The sequence below is a fragment of the Poecilia reticulata genome, linkage group LG13 (genome assembly GCF_000633615.1).
Source record: "Poecilia reticulata strain Guanapo linkage group LG13, Guppy_female_1.0+MT, whole genome shotgun sequence".
NCBI classification, from domain to species: domain Eukaryota; kingdom Metazoa; phylum Chordata; class Actinopteri; order Cyprinodontiformes; family Poeciliidae; genus Poecilia; species Poecilia reticulata.
The window spans coordinates 30,264,732-30,277,278 of record NC_024343.1 but is presented as its reverse complement, the minus strand read 5'-3'; the positions used below and the strand labels follow the sequence as shown (position 1 = coordinate 30,277,278).

Genomic DNA, 12,547 nt, shown 5'->3' with positions numbered 1-12,547 from the left:
TGTTTTTATGCCATAATTCACATCTAGTTCGTCGCTCCGTTTTATGTCCCGCTTCTTCTGTTTCAGAGTTTTGAGCAATGTGCGCCTCAGTTTTTTTTTTTTTTACCCCGTATGATGCAGGGCGGTTGGGAAGCGTATCGATGGGGAAAAGCCAGACTGACATAAACCTTTTAAAACAACGGAAACAATTTCTGCATTCTGATTATTGAAATTTAAAAGTGCTGCGGTACCGTTGTTCTATCACACCTGTTTCATACCGGACAACTTACAGCACCGGTGTTAACGCTATAAAATGAACGCTACGAAATACAGTTTTAGCAAGTTGCTCAAAGTCTAAACTGGTATTGTTGTGATTGTAAGGTGTAAAGTTTACCTTCAACCAAACGCCCCCCAAAGGAATCCCAGCGCCCCCTGTTGTAAAACTTTCCGCCAGCTTCCCGCTTGTCCCCTTTYCTCTAGCCATGCCCAGCGCCACTTGTTTTTAATTCCTTTCTCAAGTAAACATATTTCTTTACCGGGTGAGACAAACTCCATCTTCTTTCATATCGCATTTGATTTAACCGCTGAACCGAATGCATGCGCTTCTTTTCTACAAACCGTTTTACAGTCATTGGTCAAGAACACAGGAGCTAGAATTCTAATTGGCAGACATCTTTGTAGACGGAGCTCTTTAAGCCCGGAGACAAGTTTGGTTGAGGCGGACCGTTTGGTCAAAAGCCGGAAATCCGGCCCCCGGCCGGAACTCTTCAAGCCCTGGAGAATGCAAACTGTGTTAAATTTACCACTTGTCGCCACTAAACAACTTTAGTTGGAGTAAGTATCTGATTCCAACTTTAGCATTAGCTTCCACTAAATATCACTCTGGTGTAGCGTTTTAATGTTAGCTGTTTTGTGCTTTAGGTTTAGCCTTCCACTGGTATATTACATGTGAGTATGCTAACTGCTATATCTACCATTTGTCACCACTAAACAACTTTAGCTGGAGTCAATGTTAGAAAGCCTAATCTAACAGCTAAAAGCATTCGCTACCATCTCCTTCCCACATATTCTCAGCCTAAGGCTGTGCTGCGAGAGCTAACCTGTCCAGGTAGTTGACAATGTTTGGGTTCTTGTTTTCCCTCATCACCAGAATCTCGTTGATGATCAGCTCTTTCTTTGGCTGCTGCTGCAGGTTCATCTGTTTAATGGCAACCTGACAGGAAAGAACAATACAAGAAAAACATTGAAAAACAAAAAAAAAACCGTGAGGAGGTGCAAGGAGTTTTTATGGAGTGAAGTGGGCTAATCCTGAGGGTGAAACTGACGGATTAGCTATGATATAATCCAGGATGTTTTGAGAAATTAAATATGTTGCATCTTTCTGTTGTGTGAACTTCACCTGAACTCAGTTTCTCTTCTTTGTGCAGTTTTGCTTTAATTAAAAGCGTAAAATGAACCGACATTCACTTTACATGTCTCATTAGAAACTTCAAACTAGATTTTTATTTTTAATTTCAACTACATTTTCAAACATTTTATTCGGGTGGTTTTTCTACTTTGCTTGACAAAATATCAAAAGTAGCTGGTTTTCTTAATGTAATAATCAGAAATGCATTATCTTTCAAAGATAACTTTATTTTTTTTAAGTATTTTTGTTTGGCTTTTTTGTTACAAATTGAAAGAGAAGAAAACAAACCGACCTCTTGTCCTGTAGCGATGTCTATAGCTGTGTACACCGTACCAGAGGCGCTAAAAGGGAAAGGAAAGGGAGAAAGGTCTAGTTTAGACGAGCTGGAGGCAAAATAAAATTATGGTATTTAAGAAAAGATCAACATGTATTTTAGAATTAGAAACAATATTTATTTTTACAATAAAGACAAATCTTTCTGAATAGCTCAGAAAAATAAAATGAAAAATATTTAAACTCCTTCAGACAAAAAGCAAATTATGTTTTCACTATGAAATCCCATCTATAAGTGTATAATAATTTATATCTTAGAAAATACACAAGTTAATTTAACTTTGATTCAAATAATAAACAGTTGTATTTTCCTTAAAACTATTTTAATAAATAAATCTACCACTATGACATTACACTCTGTATCAACGTGTACCGACAGAGAGGCATTTGTTTTATAAATAATCATTTTAAGTGATACAAAAACACCAAAATGCATAAAAATTTATTTATTTTCTCAGATATCTGGCTATGTGTGGACTAGGCCTAAAACAAAGTTGTGGAAAATTCATTAAAAGCATGTTGACGGTTAATTATTTACCATATTTTCTGCACTATAAGGCGCACCGGATTATAAGGCGCACCTTCAATGAATGGCCTATTTTAAAACTTTTTTCATATATAAAGCATTATAAGGCGCATAGAATAGACGCTTCAGTTTGGGTTGCCAATTTGTTCCGTACTCTATTATTGCACATACACATTTGTAAAGAAGTGATTCCCAGAGTGCTTTATATAATAGTCTGCCCCAGTCATTGTTTCACTCACGGTGTTGGTGTTGCGATATTGTGCCCAACTGCTTTCTGGGTAACACAGACCAACCGAAACGCTGCTGCTGCATGCAGTCTCTGCCTCTCTTCTTCTCCCCCCACCCCCCTCCGCCCCCTGGCTTTAAATTTATTATCGTATTATCAAACTTTATTAACAAACCAGCGTTCTGACAACTATCCCAGCATGCACCGCACACTTCTTCTTCTACAGGGAAGATGAAGTCGGCGGCTGCTTACCGTAGTTGCTAGACCTGTTGTGGCTMRACCTGTTGTGGCTCAATATTGGTCCATATATAAGGCGCACCGGRTTATRAGGCGCACTGTYGGCTTTTGAGGAAATTGAAGGTTTTTAGGTGCGCCTTATAGTGTGGAAAATACGGTAGGTTTTTTTTAATGACTAAGCTTTACGTAATTATCATGTTTTAATAAAGCACTCACCCCTGTCCTATTTTTTCAAACCGAGTATATTTCTTCTTGGGATCTCCCACGCTAACAATTGTCCCTGAGAAGAGAAAAGAAAAGACAAAAGCAGCAGAAATTAACTTAATGAGGATGTAAAAACAGAAGCAGCACAAAGACCTCCAGAAAACAATAATAAAAAAGAGTTTTTAATGATAATTTAAAGATGATTTTATTGGACAGAAAAGTAAAGTGATTTTCTATCCATTTGGAAACTACTCTACAGCAAGTCTGTCAAACTCATTAACTTTAACGCTGCATGCAAAACAAAGGGAAAAAAATATTGAAGGAAAATAATATAAAAATAGTTTAAATTAAAAAACACACAAACATAAGAGGCAGGAAAACAGCTGAAGAGTAAAAATTGTCAACAGCAGGAAAGATTTGAGGATTAATTCTTGGAAAGAACAAGTGATGACGGAGAGAACGAACAGCCAATCAGATTTGAGGATTGAGCAGGAGTGGGCGGGGTCAAGTTTGTCAATCAGAAGCGGAAGGACAAGCAGTTTCCTGCTCTTACCAGCAGAGGGAGACCTGAGCACATCTGAACAGGCATGGCGCATGGTTTAAAAATATACAGATTTATCCAAACAACATCACTAATATACATCACAGCATTTTATCAGGGGAGTAAAGTTTTATTATTTTTTATTTGAGCTGCATTTTTAGTCTCTTTGTTGCCCAGTTGTTAGGGAGAACAGCTAAAAATAGACCAGAAGTTCAGCTCAAACAAAACGCTGCAGCTTAATCATTAAAGTTGGTAAAATTCACTGAGCAGGAAACAATGAGGGATGATATTTTTTTTAATTAATTGTCAGATTCCTAAGAATCAAATTAACCCTCTTAATGCCAATGTTGCTGCTTCCTCTGATCTAAAATTAGAAATGCTAAGCATTTCATTCGTAAACATTAGATTAACTAAAAACACTTTGGTCAAAAACTTTCTGCATTTCTGGGAAAATAAGCTGCTTTAATGTTAAGGAAGAAAATTACTGGAAGATAAATCAGATAAACCTGAGTAAATATAACTGAGAAAACAATAAATAAACTGCACAACATGAGCTTTTTTTAGCAGATAAAGTACTTTCATCCCAGATGCACTTTGTTTAATGTTGTTTAAATAACAGAGGAGTTGTAGAAGTCAGCAGCAGCTCGATTAAAACCTTAAAATAAACTTAAAATCTGCTCCCAGAAGAAAACAAAGTGATAAACAACATCTGATAAGACAGAAAGCAGCAGCAGCTCTCAGTCTGCAGTCAGGAAAAACGGCTCCATCTTTCATTCTGGATCTGTGCACTGCAAAAACACACAATACTGACCAGTATTTTAAGTCTAGGTTCTAGTACAAATATCTTAGTAAATATGAAATAAATAAAACCAAGTTACAAGTAACTTTTCAGCAATAATTAGGAGCATGTTTAAGTCATTAATTCTGTAATACTGATTAAAAGAATACTAGTACAAAAGGAAGATTATTTCAGCTACAATAACTAATTTTTCCCATGTTAAAAGTGAAATAATCTGTCAGTTGAACCAGTAACTTTTCATCACTTTTAAGGAATTATTTACTTGAAACAAGATGCTATTTCTTGCTGAAAAGTGACATTTAAGTTAGCTTTTATGCTCTAAAAAAGTAGAAAATATTGAACTTTTTTTTTATCATCAATAAAGTAGTATAAAGATGCATAATCAGTATTTGGATAGATTAGATTAAATATCATTGCTGAAAAGTTACTAGTGAGTTAGTCTTGTCTTATTTAAAGTGTAATAAGATATTTGGACTGGACACTAAACACAGTGACTTGGTAATATTTTGTGTTTTTGCAGAGTCTTGTGCAGCAGTGTGAACCAGAACAGAAGCAGCCAGACTTACGTAGTTTCTCCAGGATCTCCTCGTCAGACATCTTCTTCTTCTTGTTTTTATCTTGTGCGCGGGGCAGAGACGGGCCGGGGGCGGGGCTTGCACTGGGGGGGCTGCTGGGAGCTGCCTCTGCAGGTGGGGCGGGGGTAACGGCGGCGGCAGCGGGTATCGGTGGGATGATGGGGGAAGTGGCTGCATCTTTGGTGGAAGGAGGAGGGAACGGCTCGATCACTGAGCGGGTGTAAATCTGACGACACAAACAGGTTAAACTGGATTAAACAACGCGCTTACACTAAATTATGCTTTAAAATGTTTGCAGCAATTTAGTACTTAGGGCCTTACCAAGAAAAATTTTTTAAAAAGTACAATTACGAAAGTCATAATATTACAAGAATAAATTTGAAATAATATGATAATGAATCAGAATATTGTTGGAATAGTACGATGGCTTTATTCTTGTAATATTATGACTTTATTCTTGTAACTTTATAATTTTTTTATTTTCTTAGCATAACTTTAATACTCTCTTGTAATTTAGAGAAGATCTTTAGCCAAGTTTTATTTTAGCAAGAAACAAGAAATCTATGAAAGGATGATAAAAAATTAACTCAATCAAGACGTAACTGAAGATAAATTGAGAGAACAAATAGAAAACAGCAATTTAGACTCATTACCAGGCTTTAAGGGCAAGTTCAACATTTGCTTAATATTTCTAAATCTTGATAGCAATAAGCAACTTTAAACCAACTTTCAATAGTTTTTGCTACGTTTTCTGACTGATAAAGTCCAGAAAAAGCTCTGAATAGTTTTTAAAAAACAGATATTTTAGGTTTTAGGACCATCAGGATGAGAAAAGTCGGTCAGTATTAAGAAAATGCAGGCATGTTTGAGATGGTGGGACTCAGTTGCATTAAAAAGTCATCGCCATGGAAACCCTAATGGCGCCGTGGAAGCAGCCTCTCCACCACCACCAGTCTGTGTGTGTGTGTGTGTGTGTGTGTGTGTGTGTGTGTAAGGAAAGATCGGCGTACATTAGTACATTTTACATTTTAACTCTTAAAATGTTTACTTTCATAAGGTTGTGTATTTTACAGTAAGACTTCAGGTTGGTTTATGTTGTTTCTCTCTATGAATGCAGACAGTTCTAACAAAGTTCAGCTTCTATGCACCACAAATCTGGAACAAACTTTCAGAAAACCGCAAAGATGCAGAAACACCGAGTTCCTTTAAATCAGGGCTAAAAACCAACATGGTTAGGGTTTTCTTTGATTCATAAAAACTGGATCGACATATCTGATATAAATTTACTAAATGATTTTGATTATGACATTTGAGGAAAAGTAATATTTATTGGATGTTTTCATGATGTTAATTAATTAATTCAACAGATAATTCAGTCCTGTAACATATAATACTTGAAAATTAATATGGAGTTTTTTTGAACAAACAAACAAAAAATATTTTCATGATTTGATTTTTTTAATCAAGTGTCAATATGCTTTTATTTTTTATTTTTTTTTTGTCTTTATAAATAGTATAATCTATCTCAAGTATCCAGCTGTTCCCTTGGCTCTATTAACAGAGGATTATAGAAATACAACATGTAACTTTTTTTTTTTAACTAAGATTTAGTTTCTAACATCTTTAAGATCAAATTAATTTGGTTGGAGTTTGTAGATTTTACCACAAGGTGTCACTAAATCACACATACAAGATTTTTCTTTTAATCTTCGCTACTACAGTTGAGTCATTTTTCACATTTAATAAACTGCTACACTGAATAAAAGGTATCTCAATGTATCGTTTTATTTTACACCGCAACATTTTAAAAGTCCAACTTGTTACAATTTATTTAAATAATCTTAACTTGGCAGCTTCATTTAAAACTGTAATATGTTCAGTACACATCTTCATAACTAAAGAACAGATCAGTTATGAAGAACAAGTTAAAAAAGACAAAAGGTAAAATCTGAGCTGAACGGTAAGGAAAAGTTTTAACACTCCTCACCTGACCTGCAGGAGAACAAAGAGCTTCTTTGAAAGAGTTTCCCTATAAAAACCTGAGTTTCCCTGTGACTGATCTAAACACTGAAGGCTTTGTCTTCTTATTATACCGACAATCACTCCACTTGGAACATGTTCAGTCAGAGAAAAAAAGAAAAAAAGAAAAAAGACACGGATATGACTGAAAACTGACTTCTTGTTTCCTCTAAATTAATTAAAATTGCAGCAGTCGTTTCATTTTCTGCAGTAGAAATAGTTCGTGTGTAGAGTTAAAATGATGGATGTAACAGGGTTTTGTTCAGCCTCAGAGGCATTTTGAGGATCATTTTAACCATCGTATTTTTCTTTACTTTGTGAGAAAAAAACTTTCAAATGTAAAGTTTTAAAGCTGCAGCATGTAACTTCTATAAAAACAAGTTTTTTTTATATATTTGTTAAAACTGTCACCATGTTATGAAAGTTGAAATTATGACAGATAATCTGTGAAAATAAAATCGATCTACTCCACTTTCTCCTTGAATAATTATTGCCTCTCGACCAAAAACAACCAATCAGAGACAGACAGAAGGAGGTTCTTAGTGCTGTCAATCAATCTCTTGAACTTGCTGCTAAATGTGCTAAATAAGGGAAAACAACTTACCGTTGCAGGAAAACTGTTTATCCGCCATGATTGGATGCTATGCTAACTAGCAGAAGCATTCATGATAGGCTCTACGCCACATGGAGGGTGATTGACAGCGCTAAGACCCGCCTCCTGGCTCTGATTGGTTGTTTCTAGTTAGAAGTTAGGAGAGGTACTCGTATAGGCGACTGTTTCAATAAATATGTATAAAAATATTTTTGTACGAAAACAGGTTTATGGCTGAGTTTTTGACTAAAGTTTAAAGGATGCATGAATTTAAAAAAACGATAAAGAAAGCGTGTTTGTTTCTTGCCGATTTGGTGTGTTCAGGACGAGGGGCGATCACCGGCGGGGGCTCGGCGTCGTCTTCGTCTTCATCCTCGGACACGGTTGCTACGGCGGGCATCTCCGACACGGCCTTGGAGCTCTGCGTGATGTCACAGGGGAGGAATGGGCGGAGCCTCAGTGACTTTACGGTTGCATGAGCGATCATGGACACCAGGCCCAGCATTGCTTCCTGCTGTCACTTCCTCTGCTGCTTCTTAATCTCATCACGCTGCCGTTCTCTTGCCTATCTTCAGCTCAACTTCCCTCCTCTGCTTGTTGCTCGACTCAACCTGCCTCTCGTCTGTCCAACTTGCTCATGGTGGGAGGCGTCTGAAAGCCCGGCTCAGGTCGGGCTCCTGGAGCCGCGCTCTGTTCTGTCCCGGTGTCTGTGTGATGCTCAGAGGCTCGGCCCGTGGCCAAGCTGCAGGCAGGCAAACGGCGGAAGGAGGAAAAGATGCTGATTCACAGTGCAGGGAGGAAGAGAGCATCTCAACGAGCGCCTCCCTCTCTCTTTGTTCAGCCGTTTGGTTTGGGGGCGTCCGTCAGACAATGTTTACAATTTGGGCAAAACGATGGCGTCTTATTCAGGGTGAATGAGCGCAATCTTTCAACCAATCAGATCCAATAAAATAAATGTTACAAGAAGTTAGAAGAAAATCCCCAAAGCTCACACTTAGGTAAACGTAGCGAATTTTGAAGGTGAAATTATGATTATCAAAGGCTTTTTAAAGATCTTTACAATATATACACTAAGATTACAGGAGGTGAAATATATACTTCTATCAGAATACTAGGGAATAATTAACAGAGATCATTTATACAAGTTTTACAGCTTGTGACTAATTCTAATAACAGAATTATTCTTACCGTTATGATGGAGGAGTTGAAGGCGTCTGCAGTTTTATCTGCAGGGAGATAAAAATAAAAACTTTTCTCGCATCGCTTGGTTTAAGTCTGGAGGTTAATGTTAGACGTAAAGCAAAAACATTTTAATCTGCCGATTAATCCTGCTTCATTTTATGCAATGACAAAGCTTCTCCAAGTTTTAAACTGTTGTCTCCGTTTCTATAAATAAAGCGTTGTGTTCTCATACCTGTGAAGCTCATGTATTTCTGGCTGTTGGCCGTTTCCTTCGAGTCGTAGAACTTTAAGACGTCGAGGACGGCCTGAGGATTCTTCTTCTGCTCCAGTTTGGTGATGTTGGACGTCTGCAGCAGCCGGGCCCATTGCTCCGGCATGCCCTGCAAAACACACACAGTTATTACTTCATACACTCATTTGTATTTACAATCTAAAGCAACTGCATGGCAGCCATTCAGCTTCATTCAAACCCAAAATTTAACCAGCATTTCACACTGGGCCAATCAGGAATGAGCTACTTTTGCTCGCTGTGAGGTGATTGATAAAGTTTTCTAATTGTGATTCTAATCAGCTTGAAAAACAAAAGCTGTCCAAATTTAACTATTTGAATTAAACTACATTTGGTATTTTACTCATGCTCTTATTTCGAAGTGGGTTGTCTTTCTTTCTTTTTCCCCAAACAGGAGCAAAATAAAACTGACAGCAGAGTGAAAAAAAAACTTAAAACAATATCTAAGGTCATTATAGAACATCTAAGTTATAATTAAATTGGTGTTTGAGTGTTGTAGTCTTTCAACGGCAGATATACTTTGAACTGAAGTTAGCGTTTTAGCATTAGCACTGCTGATGTTTATAATTATTGCTTTAGGGTGAAAACAACTAACTTTTTAGTTAACCATATTTTTATTTTTATGTTTTTTATGACAATTGATTAAAAAGCCCAAATTCTGTTGCATTGAAGTTTTGCAATGTCTTGTTAGGAAAACTTACTATTTCAATTCAATAGTTTTCAGACTTTCTGAAAGTTTTTTTAATTTTCTTTCAGACCAGTTATTCCTGACCATTTTCTGAGAAATCTCTCTTAACTAGGTCACTTTCAAGAGCCCCACTTCCTGAAAACGTGTTAATCAGATGGAGACTTTTTTCTTCAGCTGAGTCTTCTTTTGTTTGACGTTTGTCTAAAATTAGTTTTTTAAGCTGTCATGATCAGGTAATCAGACTGGAGTGAAGATACCTCAAAGTAAAAATAAAAAACAGTCTGCAGATGACAATAAAGGATGGACTTATTGTATAAGTGCTGTCCTCCCAACCCAGGAAGGATGTATAACACAGCAGTCTTGTTGCATTTGTACCTCAGTGAAGCAACTGGGTCACATCTCCTTGTTTTCCTGCTCCTTCTCTCACTCTCTTCTGTCAGAATCAGTCCATCACAAAGCCGCTCAGTTTCTGCTCCATCACTCCATCCCTCCTCTGACCTTTCCTTCATTTTCCACCCATGCTTTGCTAATCGCCGCTGCCTGTTTAGCAGACAGTGAGGACTCTTTGCATGCACATATATCACTGAACTGTGACCCAGAATGCAAACAAGGAAACAATAATCATGCACTCACAGAGAAGATGGGAGTTTTTTTTTTAGTTTTGCACACAGCGTTGGACTTGCAGATAAAAGAGCTTGGTCAGGCGGATCAAGTGACTCAGCTCAACAAGATGGCCTTTGTCTGATGGGACTATTTTAAAAAACTTTTATTCGGTGTGTCTGCTTCCATCAAGCTCACGAGCAAACACACAAATATTCACGCAGCAATGAGCTCTGGGGGCGATAATTAGAGTGGCGTTCGGTGGGGAATGTTAACAGACTTACAGTAAACTCCCCAGTAACAGCATCAAAACCGACGTGGATGGTGTGCTCAAAGTCTGACGGCAGAGAGATCTCAGGACGCTCCTTCTTCCTATAGGCTGAAAGAAAAGAAAAGAGAACCAGGACAGTTTAAGGATATTTTAATTTCAGTAGGATTACCCAGACGTTTTCTTCTGGCATAAACTGAGATGGATTTGTTGCAAACCGGACCTCAAAAGGCCAAGATGCCATCAGGTTATTAAATCAGCAGTAATAGAAATCCCTCATGGGACAAACCTTTGTGGTAAGTGAATAAATAAGAAGAAAGGAAAAAAAGACAATAAAAGAGAAAAGAGAGAATTAATCATAAAAAATACATAAAGAGCAGTTTGAGAGAGAATTATAACGACAGAGACGCCATATGTTGTAATTTATTCCTGAGGGAAATCATAACTCCAAATCCTCATGGGATGACGAACAATGCAAGGACCACCAGCCGGCTGCAAGGCATCATGGGTAATCTATGTCTGGATGTGGACATGTGGCGTAAATTAGCCTAAAAAAAATAAATAAGTAAAAGGGTTTTGTTCCAGGCAGACTGCAACACAGACTGCTACAGGAGAACTTTCCTGCCCTCAGCCATCAACATCTACAAAAACTCTTTGGCAAATCTTGAATTTAATTTCCCTTTGGGATCAATTCTGTATTTTTGAATTAAATTAGATTTTAACTATATTTATACAAGTGTGGATCACAGACTGTAGCTTTATTTTGGTAGATAAAGCTACAGTTTATGACATTACAGGGAAAGGAAATAAAATAAAATGCCATTTTACAAACGCAGCAGGCTGAAGCTTTCCAACCTGAAGCACCTGAAACAGTTTTCATCCGGATCTCTGTGCACATGCAGAAGTGTGCACAGCTCGTCTGGCATCCGTGTTTTTGTTTCACGCCTTCATTGCTCAGTTATGTGGAAGAGGAAGAGGATCATGAGACTTCACTTCTTCTGCAGCAGCGCTCTCTTTGGTCGTTATTTGACATAATAAAAAGTCTCTGCAACTTACCTCAACTTGAGTTTGATGCTAAACTATCATTTTCCACTCCGATAATAAAAATGGTAAGAGGAAGTCGTCATCCTCCTGACTGGGTTCATGCGCAGGTTAACCACTGATACGTGCTCTTATGAAGGCTGACAGGCGAGCGGCTAATTTGTTATTGCTAAGCTTAAATTGCCTTTTGGCAAACAAAACAGCAGTAACCGTGCAAACAGCATGGATTCATGAACAGCTCTAAAAGATTACAAAAAGCAACAAATCACATTTATGGAAAGTCAAGAGCAGATGAGAAACTTACTGTCCCAAACGGTTACAAAGTCGTTTAGACTTTAAAATCTGAAAACTGCTTTTTAGCTAAAGATTATTTTACTAATGGAGTATTCTGAGATTTCTCATTTAATCACTTAAGATTTTTTTATGCAACATCAGAAATAAATAAAAAATGCAAATAAACAAATAATTATTCCTATTCTTACAGAAAGTAAACATTTTACTGCAACAAAGCAGTTTTTTAGTGAAGGTTTGATCATTTGTAGCAGTGGATTCATCTGCAGCTAAAATAACATTTCTAATAGTGCAGGGATGATCTGTTGATCATTTTATTAACTGATTAGTAATTAGAAAAAGATGCTTCATAGGATTTTTTCCTTTACAAAGAAGGTTTCTAATCTTTAATTGAAACTGTACATTTTGTTTGTACAGTTTTATCTTAATTACTACTAGTGTGTTTTTGAGTCTGTTTGCTCCAGCTCAGGATTAATCAATTACTAAATTAGTTTGTAATTATTCTAATAATTGATTGATCATTATTAATCCAATTATTTGTTTATTTTGCCCAAATGCTTTTTTTAAATTACTCAGTCCTATTTCAATTTTAACAATATTAAACTTGTAGGTGAGTTTGAAAAAGCAAAAACTTTATTTTTAAGACTTATTTTCATGTACAGCAACACTTATTATTAAATAAAACATAAACATGTTTACTGCTGAATGAGAGAGGTGTGTGTGTGTGTGTGTGTGTGTGTGTGTGTGTG

General features: G+C 36.9%; 1 protein-coding gene across 1 annotated transcript in view; it reads right to left on the bottom strand.

The window, feature by feature from the left end:
* Positions 1-12,547, bottom strand: part of pak1 (p21 protein (Cdc42/Rac)-activated kinase 1) — a 52,197-nt gene that overhangs the window by 7,742 nt on the left and 31,908 nt on the right. The window contains exons 4-11 of the mRNA XM_017308397.1: positions 10,483-10,577; positions 8,854-9,001; positions 8,628-8,665; positions 7,747-7,860; positions 4,820-5,054; positions 2,926-2,989; positions 1,680-1,728; positions 1,080-1,192 (exon numbers count right to left, since the gene is read on the bottom strand). Coding sequence (XP_017163886.1) covers positions 1,080-1,192; positions 1,680-1,728; positions 2,926-2,989; positions 4,820-5,054; positions 7,747-7,860; positions 8,628-8,665; positions 8,854-9,001; positions 10,483-10,577 — 856 coding nt within the window. The remainder of the gene's footprint in view (positions 1-1,079; positions 1,193-1,679; positions 1,729-2,925; positions 2,990-4,819; positions 5,055-7,746; positions 7,861-8,627; positions 8,666-8,853; positions 9,002-10,482; positions 10,578-12,547) is intronic.